At 40.0% G+C, this 23,027-nt stretch overlaps 1 protein-coding gene and 1 pseudogene across 4 annotated transcripts in view; both read left to right on the forward strand.

Moving 5' to 3' along the window:
* CTNND2 (catenin delta 2) overlaps positions 1-23,027 on the forward strand; it is a 529,941-nt gene that overhangs the window by 386,283 nt on the left and 120,631 nt on the right. For all 4 annotated transcript variants that reach the window (XM_089655247.1, XM_089655250.1, XM_089655248.1 and 1 more), the window contains exon 17: positions 5,047-5,197. In XM_089655247.1, the coding sequence (XP_089511373.1) occupies positions 5,047-5,197 (151 nt within the window). The remainder of the gene's footprint in view (positions 1-5,046; positions 5,198-23,027) is intronic.
* Positions 5,337-5,957, forward strand: LOC149443813 (protein N-terminal asparagine amidohydrolase-like; annotated as a pseudogene).

Below are 23,027 nucleotides of genomic sequence, written 5' to 3' on the forward strand. Positions count from 1 at the left end.
ATCCAGTCTGATATGTCGTTCAGTAGGCTGGTGATACGGGCGGAGACTGAAGGGGTAAGGCGAGGGGTGGAGGAGTAAATTTGCATGTCATCGGCATAGAAGTGATAGTTGAAGCCATGGGAGTGTATCAGTTTGCCGAGGGAGGAGGTGTAGATGGAAAAGAGAAGGGGCCCGAGGACAGAGCCTTGGGGGACCCCAACAGAGAGGGGGAGAGACGGGGAGGTGGTAGCGTTATAGGTAACGCTGAAGGAGCGTTGAGATAGATAGGAGGAGAGCCAGGAGAGAGCGGAGTCTCTGATGCCGAGGGAGTGTAGTTTGTTAAGGAGGAGGGGGTGGTCGACTGTGTCGAAGGCCGCGGAAAGGTCGAGGAGTAAGAGGACTGAATAGTGGCCATTAGCTACTTAGCTAAGTGGTGAGGCGGGCTTCTGAGAAGACCTTAGTGACCTCCTCAGTGGTAGCAAGGCTGAAGGAGTGGAATGTTGGGGAGGTTATAGTGTGCGGGACGTTAGGTGTGGTGGGGGGTAGGGCGGTTGCGAGGTCAGAGGAGGGGAGAGTTGGTGGGGTTATGGTGGGAGGGAGGCTAGGTGGGGAGGTAGGTTGAGCATTGGCGATGTCCTTACGGATTGCATCGATCTTATTTGGAAGTGATTGGCAATCTCGTGGGTGGTGAGTGAGGTACTGGGAGGGGAAGGGGGGGAGAGAGTAGGGAGTTGAAAGTGGAGAAGAGCCAGTGAGGACAGGTGGAGGCTAGGTGGGGAGGTAGGTTGAGCATTGGCGATGTCCTTACGGATTGCATCGATCTTATTTGGAAGTGATTGGCAATCTCGTGGGTGGTGAGTGAGGTACTGGGAGGGGAAGGGGGGGAGAGAGTAGGGAGTTGAAAGTGGAGAAGAGCCAGTGAGGACAGGTGGAGAGGGTTTGGTAAGGGTTACGAAGTAGGCTTGTTTGGCGGCATGGAGGGAGGAGGTGTAGGTGTAAGGAAGATTTGTAGAGGGAGAATGCTCGAGGCGATCTGGTTTTGCTCCATAATCGCTCCAGCGCTCGACTGCGTCATTTAAGATTTTTAGTGTGGTCGTTCTGCCAGGGTTGAAGTGGTCGGGATCTAATGCTACGTGTGGTTAGGGGTGCTAAGGAGTCTAAGGCAGCTGACAGTGAGTCGTTGTACGCAGTAATGGCCAGGTCAGGGCATGACAGTGGAAGGATACTGTCGTACAGATGGTCAGCTGCAGAATGGAGAGGGGCTGGGTTCAGGTTGCGGAGGTTACGGCTGGTGATGGTTTGACGTTTGGGGGAGGAGGCGCTATAGGACGGGGACACGGAGAACGTAATGAGGTTGTGGTCAGAGAGAGGGAAAGGGGTGTTTGTGAGGTTGGGGAGGGTGCAGAGATGGGAGAAAACGAGGTCCAGGGTGTTCCCATTGGTGTGGGTGGAGGACTGTGTGCACTGTGTGAGTGCAAAAGAAGAGGTTAAGTGGAGGAGTTGGGATGTAGCCGGATTGTTGACATTGATAGGGATATTAAAGTCTCCAAGTATGATGGTGGATAGCTCAGAGGAGAGGAAGAAGGGCAGCCAGGCGGAAAAGTCGTCAAGGAAGCGGGATATGGATCCAGGAGGCCGATAGATTACTGCAATCCTCAGAGGGGTGGGAGAGAAGAGTCAGATGCAGTGGGCCTCGAAGGAGGAGAAGGATAGAGTGGGGGGGTTTGGGAGGACCTGGAAGGTGGTCAGCGGTGACAAGAGCACACCGACCCCACCACCTCTACAGCCGTTCGGTCTGGGTGAATGGGACCAGACGAGACCTCCATAGGAGAGTGCCGCAGGGGAGGCGGAGTCAGTGGCTTGGATCCAGGTTTCGGTGACCGCTAGGAGGTTGAGGGAGTGGGAGATAATGAGGTCATGGATGGCGGTGAGCTTGTTGCAAACCGATCGGGCATTCAGGAGTGCAACTGAGAGTGGAGGGATGGATGCGGGGAGGAGGGGGACAGGTATAAGGTTGAGGGGGTTGTGGCGGTTCGTGGGGGTAGGAGGGTTCCTAGTGGGTGAGTGAGGTGGTGAAGGACCAGGGTTTAGGGAAATATCCCCAGAAGTTAGGAGAAGAAGAAGTGTGAGGAAAGTAACATGGGAGCGGGATGTACACAAGCTCACATGCCTTCCAGGCCTGGTGTTTGGGTCAGCAGGAGAATGAAGTATCAGCAGGAGGTAATGAGAGCAGTAGTGGGGAGATGGTAGCAGTGAGGGTGAGATGTACAAGTTTTGGGGTGGAGCAGAGGGGTAAAGAAGTGAGATTTTGGGAACACAAGAAAGTAATATGAAAAGGATATTCTAATATTTTTATCCTTCTGAATCCTAGTTTACGTACTCTCCCAGCCTTCTTATATATCTTTCCCCTAGCACAATAGACTCCCTTCTATTTAAGTGCAAACTATCTTTAGCACATAGATTGTACACCAATGAAAAATCAGCCCAGTGCTATAGATAACCATGAATTCAGTTCTCTAAGCTCCCGCTGCTTTTCCTGTGTTGTGAATATCTCCACCAAAATTCCAGAGAATGTAACATTGGGGTCCTTCCCATTAGCTTGCAACTAGTTTGTTAAATTAATATATAAGGATCCTTCATCCTCTTATTCTGTGATTGGTCCCAACATAAACTAAGAGAGCTGATCATACCCTGCCTCTCTCAGTATTTTGTTTACCCCAACCACCACGTGCCAAAGCCTGGCACCAGGGAGACGGCAAATAATTTGGTTGAGGCAACTAATTATCCAATCGATTCTCCTGAATATAGAATTCCCAATTACCACCAACTGTCTGGACCTTCCTGCATTTTCCTCACCACCCTTGCTAGATGAGCTGCTCTACTGGATGTTAGGTGTAGCAGTGACATCTGGAGCTGCCATTTCTGAGTTTTGCCACCAGCCATGATTTCTATGATTTGTGTCTATCACTGAAGCAAACCCTGAGTATTCTGCCTCTTTTCCTAGTTCAGGTCTGATTTATCATACAAAGAGCTCAGTAGTCAAAATTGCTGCTGCCAAGGGTTCTGTCTATTTCCTGGGTACAGGATATGTTGAATCATGTGCTCCCTGCTCAGTCTGGGATTTGTCCAATTCAGACCAGCTGCTTTAACTTTGTTTTCGCAGTTTTTGTTCCTCTTTCTTACACATTAGGAATATTTTTCCCCCTGTGAAACCTGGCCTTACACTGAGTGAATTTTGTCCAGTTCCTGATGAAATCTTCTTAGTGGGTGGTCCTGCTAGCCTTGATCATTCAATCACCTTTTGTTGAGGGTGCCTGCTGGAAGATTTTTAGCTAAACTGCAGCTACATTTAATCAGATGCAGCTACTGTTCTGGTATTCTGGCAACTGCCAATGTCAGAATACAAAAGCCCAGCAGGGGGATTTCTCTATTTACACTGTATAGTGCGGATGGAGGAATCTGTAAGATGTCTGTTGTTTAGCCCCTAGGCTTAATGAAATACATCTAACAGTACATGGCCAGCTTTAGTTTCCAGACACTCTGTATGGACACAATATTTCACTGATCAGTCATGCATACTGACTAATTGTTCATAAGTTTTACAGAAGTTGCTAGTTAACTTTAAAATCTTCCTCACAGCTTTCCTCTCCTATCATGCCTAAAGATAAAAGTAGCATTGATGACATTGCTTCCTTTTTTCCTGACTACTGTGTCTGATAAAACATCAGTCATTTTTCTCCTTGCAGCTCTGATATTTTCCTGGGCATGACAACCAGTTTAAATGTTTTGTCTATAAATAAAAAGTACAAAATCTTGTGACCTTCATTCATACAGTAGCTAGAAAAATAAACAGGAACATCACACCTTTCATCCACCCTCCCACAGGAGCGTTTGTTAGCACTATTAGTAGCAGCAGCTTGATAAATTAGATGAGGAAAGTGATTAGAGCTTGTGAGGGTTCACATTCCAACACTGAGACCTTCTTCGTTGGCAGTATCAAACAAACCACTATGTATTGAGGTATATGCAAAAATGTTTTTGGATTTAGATGAATTGTGTGGTTTGATTAAGTCCCCAACTGTGTTTTTCCAGTAAAATGAAGATCACTGCTTAAGTGTAATATTTTGTTTTGGATCTTTGACCAGCTTAATGCCAACATTTTCCTACTGTCATACTTGTTTTTCATAACACATTATACTTACTGAAAGTGCAAGTTTATTCAGAAAATGAAATCCTACCAAATCACTTTGGGCTGGCACCTTTTGCAAGTATAGCTGTATAGCTATGTAAAACATTAAAAATAAGTGTCCATGCTGTTTGTAATCCAGTAACACATTGTCTCACCCTGCTCTGCACAAGCTCAGTTTCTCTCTATTTGTTGGCATTGTGCCGAAATCAGAGCCACTAAAGACTGATCTGTTGACAGCCTAAAGATTTACTGCTGCTCAGGGGCTTTGGTCTTCAGCAAAATGGCAGCCTCAAGCAAGAAAAGTAGGAGCAATTGTCAAGGCAATGTACAGCACACACTAATTTTGATAGCATCATTATTAATGTGGAATGTATGTTCCTTGCTAAAGAACATTTTTTTTTTATCAAGCTGTTATAGGTAAATGTCCGCTGTAAGAAAAAAAATACAGTAACCTGATTTATACTTTTACTTGAAGTAGACCTGTACTTAGATATTAACCAAAACCTTGCTGATGGATACATAAAGAGAAGAGAAAAGTGTAAAATGATTATTTGGTCATGTGATCCATGTTGAAAGAGATTATTACCATCCTCCCTTTAGTAGAGATTATGTAACTAAAAGCCATCTCCTTTTCATATGATTAACATTTAAGGGAGTTTGAAGTAGATTGTTTTTAGGAAAGTTACACATTTCAAACTTTCAATTACACTTTATCTGTCAAAGCAAGATTATTAACATAACTTTACTGGGTAACTGTACTGTAACTGTACTATTCAAATAAATTCTTTACTTGGCTGCAAATTATTTTGACGTTATGTGTATAAAGATAATAATTATCATATGCATGAACCAGTTACCTTTTAAATTGCCTTTTTCAGTGGTCTATATATATTCGTGCTGCTGTCCGGAAAGAAAAAGGACTGCCAATTTTGGTGGAGCTCCTTCGAATAGACAATGACAGAGTGGTGTGTGCTGTTGCTACTGCTTTACGGAACATGGCCTTAGACGTTAGAAATAAAGAACTAATAGGTAAGTGCCAAAATGTATATGAAAGACCCTCAGCACAAAGGACCTCCTATGAAACAAGTATTGCAGCTAGCATGCATGTACTGTGTTCCCACATGTAAACTATAAATCTAAAAAATGCAGCGCAGTACTATAAATACAAAACCGGCAACCGGTTTTAATTGGGAGTCAGAGGCTCGATGTCAGCCAGCCTATTTCCCGGATTATACAGATGCATGGGCAGATTAATTGTTAACCAGTCAACCATTACAGATATTTGGACCTAAAGGTTGTTTGTACATTCATCAAAGGGAACTGGCTGCTACTACTCCAAGTGACAGCTCAATATCTGTTGTTGGGTCAGAAGATGCCATTACATGTCACATTATAGTGCTCAGGCATACAGGGATTGGGGCCACTTGTTTAGCACATTGTGATGGAACAGATGCCGAGAATGAAGTGACATCCATAATAGAAGCCATAAAGTCCCTACCAAATTCAACTGAAGGAAGCGGCCAAGATCACTGTGGCTCAAGCGTGGACATCACCTGTGGTCAACATTGCGTTAGTTATACACAAAATCTCCTGGATTACGATTAATGAAAAATTAGTCTTTAGTATAAACCGCTCTGATTTTAAAAGATTTGAACCCCCTGGATCAGGAGCATTTGACAGTCAAGCTCAAATACATCTTGTAACTTTCTGTGTAACAGATTTAAATGACAAAAAGGATGATGGAATTCACCTTCCAATAATATATGGTATAGTGTTTTGGAGATTTTAAGTGCTGACAGTGGTGAGATTTATGTACCAATACACCCAGGTTATATGGAAAGACGTAGTTTGACCTGAGAATACCGGTCAAACCTGAAGGTGAGCGCAATAGTGTGTCAGAGGTGGATAAGCACTAAGGGGTGACACAGTAGCACTGTATATGTGTATGCAGTAGTGTGATCACACAGACCCACTTGGAGCACAGCAGATTTAAAGGGACGGTTCCCCAGCATTTTGAGACCATAATATTGGGACACTTGTTTTTTTTTATTATTATTTTATTAAGTTTTACATTTCATCTATTCCATCTATAAAAACAACATCTATTAATCAACTATTTTCACCCAGAATACAAAAATACAAAACTCCCCCCTTCTCCCCACCCTATCCCAATCCATACCTCCCCTTCCCACCCCTCTCCCACCCTCCCCTCAGCATCACCCCCCTCTCTTTTGCAATCCTAGGGTTTTCTTCCATTCCTGTTTCCTATATGCTTTCAATAATTTAACCTTCTTAAACGCCTCCCATTTTTTCCATTTTTCACGAAACCCCTCCATTTTATCCTCATCTATATGGTATAGTTCCTCAATTCTATATATCTGATCTACCTTTCTTATCCAGTCCGTTGTTTTTGGTACTTCTTGTTCCCTCCAAAATTTAGGAATCAAACTTTTTGCTGCATGAATATATTGCAATAACCCAGACTTTTTGTATTTTTCAACCGTTAGCTCTGTTCCATGTATATGTCCAAGACATATCCCTGGTTCATTTGGTATTGTTATCCCAGTTATTTCTTGTATCTTGTGGATTATTTCTTCCCAATATTTTTGGATTTTATAACACTCCCACCAAATATGACCCACTGTGCCCTGTTCCCCACATTCCCTCCAACATAAAGGTGATTTATCCCTGTTTTGTTTGTGTACTATATTTGTGTACACATATTTGGTACAATATTGGCACACTTGTTGATGGTATATTTGGAACACGATGCACAGGAGATATACCACACAAGCACATGTGAAGATATTAGAGTGTTAAAGGGACAGTTCACTATTTTGTATGGTTCATTTGATATTTGCATACACTATTCATTTAGCACTGGTATATGCAGTTTTATGGATATTCATGTATATGTGTTGATATTTATTTTGATGTAGCACATATTACTGTAACAAAGCACAATTTTCTGTTTTCACTATTCACATATGCACGTTGGATTTATTTAGCACTGTATTTGTATTTATAGTACTGCGCTGCATTTTTTTTATTTATAATAGGTAAGTGAATTGTGTTTTTTACTATTTAACATCAATTGCTGCATATACTATTAATTGGTTAAACATAATAATACTTTAAATTAAGACCATAACAAAAACGTTCTGTGAGTATAGAATTGATTTATAGATATAGATTCTTAATTCATTAGAGAGATCAAAGAGCAAAATTAAATTGCACAACACAGTAACCCCTAGGACCCATAGCAATTAGATAATTATTCTCTTTATTGTCCATTGAGGGCCATGGGACAGTGGTAATTCTTGAAAATGTGGGTTATACTGCTGCTTTTAGGAGGTGTGGTCAGTGGCAAAACATTAAGCCAGCCCCCCATATATCCCCACCTTCAACCTCAGACTTTTGTTAGCTTTTGGTTAGACACCTTTTCTTCAGCCCTGCATTAGTTATATTTTTTATTGTTATTTCTCTCTTTTATCAAGATCTTTATTACACCATGGATGTTTTTCTATGTTAACTTCAAGCTCTCATATAAACTCCTTGAGCTAGTCTTTTCACTCAGCTATCTGGAGTGGTGTATCCTCAGCAACAGCTTTGCAGGCCATACCTGGACCCCAATGGACCAAAATATTGTGGGGCTATCCTGGAATGTGACCTGCTAGCACAGGCCTCTGCTTTGAGCTTTCCAGACTTTAGTGTGCTGTTAGCCACAGGGTGCTCTCCAGGTTCAGTGCCATGGTATAGACTTTGGTGTCACCCAGTCTCTGAAGACACACTCTGTGAGTAAACCCATGTTTGTAGAAAAGATACCCTAAAATGTGACCTTGGGGTGCTATATTCTACATTGTGATGCTCTGGAGACCCGTGAGTAACTTGTGCAATATGTCTTCTCCAAATCCAGAGCCTTAGCACAGTCCCTGCTGCTGCTATTTGCTCCTAGGAACTTTATCACTTTGTTTCCATTTTCAAACAAATTAGTTGTGGTGATTCTGCCATTTTGAGTCCACTACTTTTCACAAACAAGTGTTTGTCCATATAGCTACATACTTACTATGTTCCTCACTCAGTTCCCATGCCTAAGGGATACCTTCAGATTTACATCCAATATACACACAATCATAGCATGTGTAAATATACCACTGTAGTTCTAAACCAGGGGTGGGCAAACTTTTTGACTTGAGGGCCGCAATGGGTTCATATATTGGGCCAGACCAAGAGTAGATGAATGATGTGTATGTGTCATCCATAGTAAGTATAGTAATATTCCCCCATAGTAAGCATAGTAATTAATCCCCCATATAGTAATTCATCCCCCATATAGTAATTCATCCCCCATATAGTAATTCATCCCCCATAGTAATTCATCCCCCATAGTAATTCATCCCCCATATAGTAATTCATCCCCCATATAGTAATTCATCCCCTCTATAGTAATTCATCCCCCATAGTAATTCATCCCCCATAGTAATTCATCCCCCATATAGTAATTCATCCCCCATATAGTAATTCATCCCCTCTATAGTAATTCATCCCCCATAGTAATTCATCCCCCCTATAGTAATTCATCCCCCATATAGTAATTCATCCCCCATAGTAATTCATCCCCCATATAGTAATTCATCCCCCATATAGTAATTCATCCCCTCTATAGTAATTCATCCCCCATATAGTAATTCATCCCCCATATAGTAATTCATCCCCCATAGTAATTCATCCCCCATAGTAATTCATCCCCCATATAGTAATTCATCCCCCATAGTAATTCATCCCCCATAGTAATTCATCCCCCATAGTAATTCATCCCCCATATAGTAATTCATCCCCCATAGTAATTCATCCCCCATAGTAGTTCATCCCCTCTATAGTAATTCACCCCCCCTATAGTAATTCATCCCCCCTATAGTAATTCATTCCCCATATTAATTCATCCCCCATATTAAGTCCCCAAGTCCCCCCTGTGTCAATTCACTTACCTTTGCTCCGCGCGTTCCTCTCGCCGTGTTCCCGCGCCGTTCCGGTGTAGCATGAAAATCTGTCTCCTATCAGGATCTGTCCCCCTCGACGTATCTGCGCATGTGCCAGTTTCAGGCATTAGCAGCCGATCGGCGATCTCTGGCACATGCGCAGATACGTCGAGGGGGACAGATCCTCATAGGAGACAGATTTTCATGCTACACTGGTCTTCAGGGCGGACTGTGAGAGGAGCCTAGCGGGAGCCTAGCTCCACGGGCCGGATTAAAAGGTCCGCCGGGCCGTAGTTTGCCCATTGCTGTTCTAAACCTTGCAATCATTTGTGCGCTTTATATGCAAGTTTTTTGTACTTGTGTGTTCATTCACAGGACAATTAATAATTAATCATATCTTTATGCATGTGTACAGAAAATCTACAATTCACTAGATTTATCTGTAAGTCCATTATTTGTACATTACTTGATCTTGTGACTTATTTCTTATATAGCCATGTGGCAACTTGTTGTTTATTAATACTTAAAGATTCACGTTTTTTCTCACAATTCAATTTTGTCTTTAACTTCAGATCCAAAGACACTCAGTCACAATGTACGTATATCTGTATTTCTGACTTGATTAGATTCATTTATCTTATAACTTAAGCCTTAATCAAATCCAGATCCAAATATCTCCAACACCAAATTGAAGTTTCTGTGATGAAATATCATGTAAAACTTTTAAAAGGACATTGTTTCCTGTATATAAAAATAATTATTTTTATTTTTATACGTCAAATAAACCCTCAAAACACAAACTGCACTATTATTGTGTGAATGTGTATAAAACAAATAACATGCTGTCACATTAAACTAAATAACAAAAAATATATTAAAATAATATTCTGTAAATACAAAATATTAATGCAGCGCTTTGTAAATAATAATAATATAATAAACACATAAAAAGTCCATATATTCCAATCCTTTTATGATCACCACGTAAAATTACTTCATAATCAAATTTCAAAAATCACCACGTGAAAATTCAAGAAATAATCTTCAATTGTGCCGTGCTCCCCTTTCAGGTGTGCACTCACCAGAAATAATTGCCTTCCATTCTCATGGTTGGCATTTGCGCATTTGAATAAATATTTCTCCAAGGGAAAGATTCTCTCTCAGGACACAACACGAGTTCCTCCAAAGATGGCTCAGATTCTCCAGTATAATAGTAGCTCTGATGGATGCTTCCCACAAACATCACATAGAAAATAAAAAGTAGAGACCCGACATGGTGCAGTATCACTTAAAACCTTTTATTCTCTGCCCAAGAATGCTACTTACAAGAAATTTTAATAAATAAAGCCCAAAGATGTATATATGTTGGTATATCAGAGAGAGAAGACCGCACAATGCTCTCACCACTGCTGGTCCTTGCTCTTACTTCCGGTCCTACGTCACTTCCGGTTCAGATGTTCATCACTTCTGTTTGCCGCTTAACCAATCCCTGACGCGTTTCGTCACTTCCGGACTTATTCATAGGGAGTGGTTATGCAGTGCAGCATCACACATATATAGTGTGTTCAATTAATTCAATGGACATGATCATTGGTTAGAATAATCCGTCACTCCTACTTGCTATTAACGCTCAGAAACTGGCGAAAGTGTACCGCTCCTTGCGTCTTAACAATGGGCAAATGATGTGTATATAAATTAAGCTGAATATTAAATATAGATGTATATTCCAACATTGTTGGACTTCTATGACAATAATTACATGCATAGTAATTTATTACATAACCAAAAATAACAAAAAATAAACTAAAATGAAATTAAATAATAAATCGTAATAATGATAAATTAAAAATTAAATTTTATATAATTAAATATTAATACCATATAACCTAATTTTAATGTATAAAGTAAAATTAAAAATCAATTAAAAATACTGTAAATAATCTATGTCCTATATGAATTAAGACTATAATCCAGAATAATCATTGACCCCTAATTTAGACAGACCAAATATCAATTTTGAATATAATTATTATTTTTAATCTTTTTAAACTTTTTAAATGTTTGATTAGTCCCCTATATAAATGATATATTATCAAATATCATCTCAAATCAGGCATCGCTAATGAAGCAATTTATATCTAGTTCAACATTCAAACCCCCTGGTGTTAATGATTTGAGAAGAAAACTCCATTTTGTTTCCCTTTGTGATAAGTCTCTCACTCTATTTGATCCCTGCCATTTTGGAGGAATCCAGTCTACTCCCAAAATGTTTTAATGCAGAAGGGTCTTTATGATGGTACCTTGCAAAATGCTCTGATACATTGTGATGTTTAAATCCTATTTTAATGTTTTTAATATGTTTCTGCTATACGTACTTTTAAAGGACGTTTCGTTTGTCCTATGTAAATTAACTCACATGGACACTGTAAAGCGTACACCACATGTGTAGTGTCACAAGTGATGAACTCAGAAATGGTAAACTCCCGTCCCACTGTATTAGAAGTGAATGAAGTGATATTAGTATTATTATTCGTGACTGTACGGCATGTTTTACATTTACCACATGCTTTAAATCCTTTTTTGTGAGGGAACATAGAGGTCCTTTTAGGGGCATCTATAATTTTCCGAACAATTTTTTCCCCAAAATTAATCTCTAAATGAATCTAGGTGATTTAGGTAAAGTGGGACCCAATGTTTTATCCATCATAATATGTGCCAATGTTGTTTTATGATGGACTCAACCTCCTTGTACTGACAATGGTAGTCAGATAAAAAAACTCCATTGATGATGAACAAATGATGTTATTTGTTTTTCCATCAAACACTTTTCCCTAGGTATCCCCAAAACCTCTCTCTCAACTTGATTGAGAAAGTCTTGGGGGTAACCTTTTTGTATAAACTTTTTTGAAAAGATTTTAGCCTGTTAAATATAATCACACTCATCTGAACAATTTTTACTAATTCTTGTATATTGGCCCCTAGATATATTTTGCAACCAGGTGGGATGGTGTCCACTTCTGACAGATAAATAACTATTTCTATCAGGTTTAAAATATACCTTTGTACTGAATTTATCGTCCCTTCTATTTATAGTGACTTCTGAAAAATTAATTGACTCTCGACTCTATTGATATTCCAATTTAATATGATTTCTGTTGTTATTTAATATAAACATGAATTGATGCAATTCTGCCTCTGATCCTTCCCAGATGAACAGCAGATCATCTATAAATCTTTTGTAGAAGGTCAATTCAGGTCTACGGTGTTGGAAAACAAATCTGTCCTTCCACTCAGCCATGAATATACAGTCAGGTCCATAAATATTGGGACATCAACACAATTCAAAAATTTTTGGCTCTATACACCACCACAATGGATTTGAAATGAAACAAACAAGATGTGCTTTAACTGCAGACTGTCAGCTTTAATTTGAGGGTATTTACATCCAAATCAGGTGAACGGTGTAGGAATTACAACAGTTTGCATATGTGTCTCCCACTTGTTAAGGGACCAAAAGTAATGGGACAGAATAATAATCATAAATCAAACTTTCACTTTTTAATACTTGGTTGCAAATCCTTTGCAGTCAATTACAGCCTGAAGTCTGGAATGCACAGACATCACCAGATGCTGGGTTTCATCCCTGGTGATGCTCTGTCAGGCCTCTACTGCAACTGTCTTCAGTTCCTGCTTGTTCTTGGGGCATTTTCTCTTCAGTTTTGTCTTCAGCAAGTGAAATGCATGCTCAATCAGATTCAGGTCAGGTGATTGACTTGGCCATTGCATACCATTCCACTTCTTTCCCTTAAAAAACTCTTTGGTTGCTTTTGCAGTATGCTTTGGGTCATTGTCCATCTGCACTGTGAAGCGGCGTCCAATGAGTTCTGAAGCATTTGGCTGAATGTGAGCAGATAATATTGCCCGAAGCACTTCAGAATTCATCCTGCTGCTTTTGTCAGCAGTCACATCATCAATAAATACAAGAGAACCAGTTCCATTGGCAGCCATACATGCCCACCCCATGACACTACCACCACCATGCTTCACTGATGAGGTGGTATGCTTAGGATCATGAGCAGTTCCTTTCCTTCTCCATACTCTTCTCTTCCCATCACTCTGGTACAAGTTGATCTTGGTCTCATCTGTCCATAGGATGTTGTTCCAGAACTGTGAAGGCTTTTTTAGATGTTGTTCGGCAAACTCTAATCTGGCCTTCCTGTTTTTGAGGCTCACCAATGGTTTACATCTTGTGGTGAACCCTCTGTATTCACTCTGGTGAAGTCTTCTCTTAATTGTTGACTTTGACACACATACACCTACCTCCTGGAGAGTGTTCTTGATCTGGCCAACTGTTGTGAAGGGTGTTTTCTTCACCAGGGAAAGAATTCTTCGATCATCCACCACAGTTGTTTTCCGTGGTCTTCCGGGTCTTTTGGTGTTGCTGAGCTCACTGGTGCATTCCTTCTTTTTAAGAAAGTTCCAAACAGTTGTTTTGGCCACGCCTAATGTTTTTGCTATCTCTCTGATGGGTTTGTTTTGTTTTTTCAGCCTAATGATGGCTTGCTTTACTGATAGTGACAGCTCTTTGGATCTCATCTTGAGAGTTGACAGCAACAGATTCCAAATGCAAATAGCACACTTGAAATGAACTCTGGACCTTTTATCTGCTCATTGTAATTGGGATAATGAGGGCATAACACACACCTGGCCATGGAACAGCTGAGAAGCCAATTGTCCCATTACTTTTGGTCCCTTAACAAGTGGGAGGCACATATGCAAACTGTTGTAATTCCTACACAGTTCACCTGATTTGGATGTAAATACCCTCAAATTAAAGCTGACAGTCTGCAGTTAAAGCACATCTTGTTCGTTTAATTTCAAATCCATTGTGGTGGTGTATAGAGTCAAAAATGTTAGAATTGTGTTGATGTCCCAATATTTATGGACCTGACTGTATTTGCTGAAGTGGGAGCAAATTTGGCTCCCATAGCCACCCCATTCAATTGCTCATAGAATCTGTTGCCAAACCAAAAATATGTTTTAAACAAAAATCCAAAGCTTTGCCCAAAAATACTTTTTGTATATATGGGAGATCATCCCTTTTACTTAACGCCCAATTCAGGGCAAGCATTGCATCATCATGACCTATAGTGATATAATGATGATACATCCGCTGTTACCATATATATCTCTTTATCAGCATTACACTGAATATCTTTTAATAAATTCAATAAGTCTTTTGTGTCTTTTAAGTAATCTTTGGTTTGTATAACGCTGGTTTGCAGAAACTTATCAAGGTATTCACCTAGTCTAGCTGACACAGACCCTATGCCATTCACTATTGGTCTAGCCGTGTAAATTACAGGTAATCTACAGCAACTTTGTACAAGGTATTTTTTCTCTTTTTTATTTAAAACTTGTTTCTTATAACCCCACTTTACCAACTGTTTAAGTTCCTCCTTATATTTGCATGTTGAATCCTTAATGAGACATCTATAGACTTTCTCATTATTTAACATAGTTTTTAATTGTTGTGTATATAATATTTTATCCAAAATAACAACCCCCCCTCCTTTGTCAGCTGGTCTGACTATGATGTCCTTCCTATCACAGTGGCTAAATGGTTAGCATTCCTCCTGGCAGTACTAGGGTCGTTGGTTCGAATCCCAGCCATGGCACCTCCTGCCTGGAGTTTGCATGTTCTCCCTGTGTCTGCGTGTGTTTCTTCCGGGTACTCCGGTTTCCTCCACACTCCAAAGACATGCTGGTAGGTTAATTGGATCCTGTCTAAATTGGCCCTAGTATGTGTATGTATGAATGTGAGTTAGGGACCGTAGATTGTACGCCCCTTGAAGGTTAGGGACTGATGTGAATGTACAATATATATGTAAAGCGCTGCGTAAATTGGCGGCACTATATAAATACCTGTAATAATAATAATATCCTCTAAATTCTTTATTCCCTCTAAAATGTAGGGTGCATTAACATGTCTTTTAGGATTGACATGTTCTAAATCCCTGATGACAAGGTTTTTAAACACATCTATGCAATGATTACACTGTTCAACAGGTAAAAAGTTTTGGGCATAAAATTAGCTAATCTTACATAATTTTGGGGTGCTGAAAACGAAAATGACCCAAAAAATGTTGATTGGCTCTAGTTTCCATGATATATTCACCCATCTAATGACGTAAGCCATTCAAAATTATGATGCAACTTCAGCTGCATATTGCGCAATTGATACTGGTGACCAATAGAAAATTGCATGTATACTGAGATGATGCAATATTAGCCTTTAATTGCATCACTTCACTGCATAAAAGCTGCAGTATCTGTAGCTGATTGTAGTTCGACAGCGTCTTTACATTTCGTTTTATGCTTATATAGGCTACTCAGTAATGCCTCGAACTTGTGTGAATAAAGCAGATAATTTCTTCTATATCTGCGGTGAAATAACTTTTATCTCACAAAAAAGGAGGATAACAGGAATGATTAAGAAAGCCTACAACTTGTATTTTGGCTGCAAGATAGGAGACCAGGACAAGAGCTGGGCACCACATATATGCTGCAATTCTTGTGGGACGGCACTGGAGCAATGGTTGAATGGAAAAAAGGCATCTATGCCTTTCGCTGTGCCAATGATTTGGAGAGAGCCAACAGATCATGTTAGTAATTGTTACTTTTGTATGGTGCCTCCAACAAAAGGGCTAAATAAGAAGAAAACATTATCTGTGCACTATCCAAATATTCCATCGGCAATACGTCCAGTTCCTCATGGAGAGGGGCTACCAATTCCTAAAGCACCAGAATCCTTCGTGGTTGAGTCAAGTGAGGAAGAACCTGAAGCGTGTAGTCATCAACCGTCAACCTCACATGACCCAGACTTTCTTCCATCCACACCCACTGAACCACACCTCATTACACAAGTGGAATTGAGCGATCTTATCAGAGACCTGGATCTTCCCAAGAACAAGGCAGAGCTTTTGGGGTCAAGACTACAACAGTGATATCTCCTAGCAAGTGATGTTCGTACGTCTTTCTACCGTCATCGTCAGAAAGATCTGATCCCATTCTTCGTCCAGGAAGGTGATATTGCTGTATGTAACAATGTTCATGGTTTAATCTCAGCCATCGGCGTATGCTATGATCCCGATGAGTGGAGGCTGTTCATTGATGCTTCAAAGGCGAGTCTTAAAGCTGTTTTGCTCCATAATGGCAATCAGCTGCCGTCAGTTCCAGTTGCTTACGCAGTTTCAATGAAAGGAACGTATGAAAACTTGAAAGAGCTTTTAAGGTGCATCAACTATGATGAACATCAATGGTCAATTTGTGGTGACCTGAAGGTGATTGCTATCCTACTTGGACTTCAAGCTGGATATACTAAGTACTGCTGCTTCCTCTGTGAGTGGGACAGTCGTGCGAGAGAAATGCACTATGCCAAAAGAGACTGGCCATTACGCCAGTCATTGCAGCCTGGAGAAAAAAATGTTAACTATCCAGCACTTGTAGACAGCAATAAGATCTTATTACCTCCATTACACATCAAGTTGGGATTAATGAAAAACTTTGTTAAGGCAATGGACAAGAATAAAGCAGGTTTCAAGTACCTGATTAGCAAATTTCCAGCACTTAGTGCTGCAAAAATAAATGAAGGAGTCTTTGTTGGGCCACAGATTCGTAAACTTATTCATGATGATGAGTTTCTTTCTCTGTTGCGTGGAAAGGAAAAGGCTGCCTGGACAGCATTTGTATCAGTGACATCAAATTTTCTTGGAAACAATAAAACACCAGACTACAAGAAAGTGGTAGAAAAACTCATCCAGACTTACAGAAATCTGGGTTGCAACATGTCTCTAAAAATTCATTTTCTACATTCGCATCTGGATTTTTTCCCACCAAACTGTGGAGCAGTGAGTGATGAACACGGAGAGTACTTCCATCAAGACATTGCAGCTATGGAAAGCAGATATCAAGGTAAATGGAGCCCATCAATGCTTGCTGACTATTGCTGGACAGTTGTAAGAGATAGCCCTTTCCTCGAATACAAGAGAAAAGCCAAGAGAAGCAAAACCGACACAAACTGAAGACAAAACTAGTGAGAATCCTAAGTATTAAAATGATTCAACTTAGCTTATGGCTATAATTTTTCTTGGTAATCCTATGCAATATATTATGCCATTTAGGCTTTGTTATGTAGTCAATATTACTTGCTGTATATTTGTGGAAAGACATCTATCTATATAATTATTGTGCATTATGTAGTCATTACGCCTATAGTAGAAAACTTTCCGTTTACAGAAAAACTAGAGCCAATTGACAAATTTCATTGTTATATTTGAACTCAGAATGTGAAATTCATTAAGAAATGGATCCTTTTGTTTCCAAAACTGGCAAAAAATAAAAATTTGTTGAACAGTGTTAGCCACACTAGGGGGATTGAATGTGGACTTGTTGTGAAGACCACTATCCAAACATCCTCCTATAGGGGCCAATCTATCCATATGAACTTTTGGGTTATTAAGAAAATATTTTTTCAGATTCAATTTTCGTACGTATTTACAGTGAAGGAAATAAGTATTTGATCCCCTGCTGATTTTGATTGTTTGCCCACTCACAAAGAAATGATCAGTCTAAAAATTGAACGGTAGGTGTATTGTAACATTGAGAGACAGAATAGCAACAAAAATTCTAAAGAAATGCATGTCTAACAAACTATGCACTGATTTGCATGTTCATGAGGGAAATAAGTATTTGATACCCTATCATTCAGCAGGATTTATGGCTACCAGGTGTCTTTCATACAGGTAGCATGCTGAGATTAGAAGCAGTCTCTTAAAGGGAGTGCTGGTAATCTCATTTTGTTACCTGTATAAAAGATACCTGTCCACAGGAGCAATCAAACAATCAGATTCCAAACTCTCCACCATGACAAAGACCAAATAGCTGTCCAAGGATGTCAGGGATAAGATTATACACGTACACAGGCTTGACTGGGCTACAAATCTATCGCCAAGCAGCTTGCAGAGAAGGTGACAACAGTTGGTGCAATCATTCACAAATGGAAGAAACACAAAACAACTGTCAAGTTTCCCTAGGTCTGGTGCACCATGCAAGATCTCACTTCGTGGAGTGTCAATGATCATGAGAACAGTGAGGAATCATCCCAGAACTACACGTGAGGATCTTGTCAATGATCTCCAGGCAGCTGGGACCTCAGTCACCAAGAAAACAATTAGTAACACACTACGCCAACAAGGATTGAAATCCTGCAGTGCCCGCAAGGTCCCTCTGCTCAAGAAAGCACATGTCCACTCCCATCTGAAATTTGCTACTGAACATCTGAATGATGCAGAGGAGGACTGGTTGAAAGTGTTGTGGTCGGATGAGACCAAAATCGAGCTCTTTGGCATCAACTCAACTCAACGTGTTTCGAAGAGGAGGAATGCTGCCTATGACCCCAAGAACACCATTGTTATTTGTGGTTATTTAATAAATGAATATGCATGTAATTAATGTCATATAAGCCCAACGATGTTGGAATAAACATCTATATTTAATATTCAGCTTAATTTATATACACATCATTTGCTTATTGTTCAGACGCCAGGAGCGGTACACTTCTGCCAGTTTCTGGGCGTTAATAGCAAGTAGGAGTGACGGATTATTCTAACCAATGATCATGTCCATTGAATGAATTGAACACACTATATATGTGTGATGCCGCACCGCATAACCACTCCCTATGAATAAGTCCGGAAGTGACGAAACGCGTGATCATAAAAGGTCATAAAAGGACTGGAATATATGGACTTTTTATACGCTTATTATATTATTATTATTTACAAAGCGCCACATTAATATTTTGTATTTACAGAATATTATTTTAATATATTTTTTGTTATTTAGTTTAATGTGACAGCATGTTATTTGTTTTATACACATTCACACAATAATAGTGCAGTTTGTGTTTTGAGGGTTTATTTGACGTATAAAAATACGTCATTTGTTATTGTTTCCTGTGTGGCTGGATATATATGCGGCATGAAGAATGTTTTTGCTGCAATAAGGCTTATATGTGTTTTTTAACTACTTCAATACTGGGCACATTTACCCCTTCCTGCCCAGGTCAATTTTGAGCTTTCTGCACTGTCGCACTTTGAATAACAATTGTGCGATCATGACATTTTTATAATTTTTTTTCACACAAATGGAGCTATTTGTTTTATTTATTCAGCACTGGGTTTTTTTGCTAAATAAACAAAAAAAAGATAAACAATTTTGAAAAAAAACCCCACATTTTTCTTAGTATCTGTTACAAAATTTTGTAAATAAACCTTCATTTATATATTAAGGTCAAAATGTATTCTGCTACATTTCTTTGGTGAAAATAACCTAAATATATTATTTAGTCTGAAGAAAACCATGTTATATATATATATATATATATATATATATATATACTGTACATCTGAAAATTGATCAGTGCTGGTATACTGACGGCCAATCTCATTTCTTGACACCCAAAAATGCCAGGACAGTACAAATATCCCCCAAATGACCCACTTTTGGAAAGTAGACAGTCCAAGGTATTTAGTAAAAGGCATGGCAAGTTTTTTTTTTTTTGAAGTTGTCATTTTTTGTCACAAATTTTTCGAAAATGAAGAAATTTAAAAAAAAACATTTTTTTCACTTTTTTTTATTGCATATTGTCACCAGTGCAGTACAGCGCTAACATATAACTGAGTGATTTTCTTTTTTATTACATTTTTTCTTTTTTTATGATTTGGGACCAGAGCATACAGTGTTACTATAATAACAATGTACTACTCCGTGGAAGTGATCAGGAGTTTTTTTAATCACATTACGCTTGCTTGTACCAATGAATTTCATTGGTATAAGCAACTATTTTTGCTGAATGAAACTGATTCATTCAGTGTCTTTTATTGTGATTAGCTGTGATTGGCCAAGGCTAATCACAGGATACAGGTGGCAGTGATTGGCCCTGTCTGCACCATGTGATCACTGTGACCAATCACAACTAGCAACATAATTGTATACAACTGATGGCATGAAAGGAAGCCATCCATTGTTTACAATTTTCATGTGATCTGCTGTAATTGGTCACAGCGATCACATGACTCTAACAATGAGCTGGTGTAGTGATCAGTCTTTGGCTGTGTCTGGTGTGGCGCCTTCTGAGAGCATATCATATGATCATCTGTCAATCTGCTATAGGCTGGACGGAAAGGTGTTAATATAACATATGGCCATTTTATTATAAACCAGTTTTCAAGTGTATGTAATCAAAGGGAAAGAAAAAATGAACAAGGGAAGGAGGAAGTTGAGGTAATCTGCAAATCAGAGTTAATATATATGCATAGTATACAGTGGGGCAAAAAAGTATTTAGTCAGCCACCAATTGTGCAAGTTCTCCCACTTAAAAAGATGAGAGAGGCCTGTAATTGGCAGCATAGGTAGACCTCAACTATGGGAGACAAAATGAGAGAAAAAATCCAGACAATCACATTGGCTGATTTGGAAAGAATGTATTTACAAATTATGGTGGAAAATAAGTATTTGGTCAATATCAAAAGCTCATCTCAATAATTTCTTATATATCCTTTGTTGGCAATGACAGAGGTCAAATGTTTCCTGTAAGTCTTCACAAGGTTGGCACACACTGTTGCTGGTAAGTTGGCCCATTCCTCCATGCAGATCTCCTCTAGAGCAGTGATGTTTTGGGGCTGTCGCTGGGCAACACGGACTTTCAACTCCCTCCAAAGCTTTTCTATGGGGTTGAGATCTGGAGACTGGCTAGGCCACTCCAGGACCTTGAAATGCTTCTTACGAAGCCACTCCTTCGTTGCCCGGGCGGTATGTTTGGGATCATTCTCATGTTGGAAGACCCAGCCACGTTTCATCTTCAATGCCCTTGCTGATGGAAGGAGGTTTGCACTCAAAATCTTACGATACATGGCCCCATTCATTCTGTCTTGTACATGGATCAGTCGTCCTGGTCCCTTTGCGGGGAAACAGCCCCAAAGCATGATGTTGCCACCCCCATGCTTCACAGTAGGTATGGTGTTCTTTGGATGCAACTCAGCATTCTCTCTCCTCCAAACACAACGAGTTGTGTTTCTACCAAACAGTTTTATTTTGGTTTCATCTGACCATATGACATTCTCCCAATCCTCTGCTGGATCATCCAAATGCTCTCCAGCAAACTTCAGACGCCCGGACATGCACTGGCTTAAGCAGGGGGGACACGTCTGGCACTGCAGGATCTGAGTCCCTGGCGGTGTAGTGTGTTACTGATGGTAGCCTTTGTTACGTTGGTCCCAGCTCTCTGCAGGTCATTCACTAGGTCCCCCCGTGTGGTCCTGCGATTTTTGCTCACCATTCTTGTGATCATTTTGACCCCAGGGGGTGAGATCTTGCATGGAGCCCCAGATCGAGGGGGATTATCAGTGGTCTTGTATGTCTGCCATTTTCTAATTATTGCTCCCACAGTTGATTTGTTCACACCAAGCTGCTTGCCTATTGCAGATTCAGTCTTCCCAGCCTGGTGCAGGTCTACAATTTTGTTTCTGGTGTCCTTCGACAGCTCTTTGGTCTTCACCATAGTGGAGTTTGGAGTGTGACTGTTTGAGGTTGTGGACAGGTGTCTTTTATACTGATAACAAGTTCAAACAGGTGCCATTGATACAGGTAATGAGTGCAGGACAGAGGAGCCTCTTAAAGAAGAAGGTACAGGTCTGTGAGAGCCAGAAATCTTGCTTGTTTGTAGGTAACCAAATACTTATTTTCCACCATAATTTGCAAATAAATTCTTTCCAAATCAGCCAATGTGATTGTCTGGATTTTTTTTCTCATTTTGTCTCTCATAGTTGAGGTCTACCTATGATGCCAATTACAGGCCTCTCTCATCTTTTTAAGTGGGAGAACTTGCACAATTGGTGGCTGACTAAATACTTTTTTGCCCCACTGTATAGTGGTACTCTTTTCTTTTGTAACTATTAGGGTATACAACAAGAGTGTTTTGAAGGGGCTTTCCATATGTCAATGAAATAATAAAATTTTGGTGTTTACAGTCTTCCCTAATGTCAACCTGTAAATCACAAGGACAAACCCTCATGCCCTGTATCCTTTGGAACAAATGTCTCGAGCCCAGCCGAAGTGGCTGTGATGGCCTCCTACAAGAATATAAGCTCTGTGTCTGGGATTTTGAGGATGCACCCAAGGAACATCTGATTCATTTGTCCTTTAAAACTGGCCATACATTGATGAAATTTCAACCAGTTCAGCAGGAATAAGACAAATTTCATATATGGCAGTACCCGCTCAACAGAAGTCAATCATTTGATCGACTTCTGTGGAAGACACATGCTATTAGACTTTTCCCGATCCACTGTTGCAGCCAATCGTCTGCAGTCATTGATTAGTGTATTCTGACATCAGCGGGAGCCACTGTCAGAATACAATGTCCCAGTGGGTGGATTCCTATCTAGTTTATCTAGTTCAATGAGTAGAAAAAAAAACAGGCAAAAAAAAACAACCCTAAAAGGCATAGTCCAATTTTCTCCAGTGAGAAAAAATAAATTCCTTTTGGATCTCCAGAAGGCCTTTGCATATTCCCTGGATCAATAATCCCTGGTGTTGTTAGGTCTGTTTTCTTTTTTCAATCAGCCTAATGGCTGATGATCTTGAAGTCAGATGCCCTTTGTCTCATCTTCTTAGTCTTCTGCAAGAAAGTGCAGCCCCACACAAGTGGAGACCTGTTCTTCCTACTTGGTCCCTTGTTAATTACGTCCTTGCAGTTTGGATGTCAGGCTTCCCCCTGTTGCTTTCATTCTCGACCCTTAAATCTGGCACCTCTTTCA

This window comes from Staurois parvus, unplaced genomic scaffold (assembly GCF_062004578.1).
Source record: "Staurois parvus isolate SC_StPar_1 unplaced genomic scaffold, SC_StPar_1.0 ptg000829l, whole genome shotgun sequence".
In the NCBI taxonomy this organism is placed as follows: Eukaryota; Metazoa; Chordata; class Amphibia; order Anura; family Ranidae; genus Staurois; species Staurois parvus.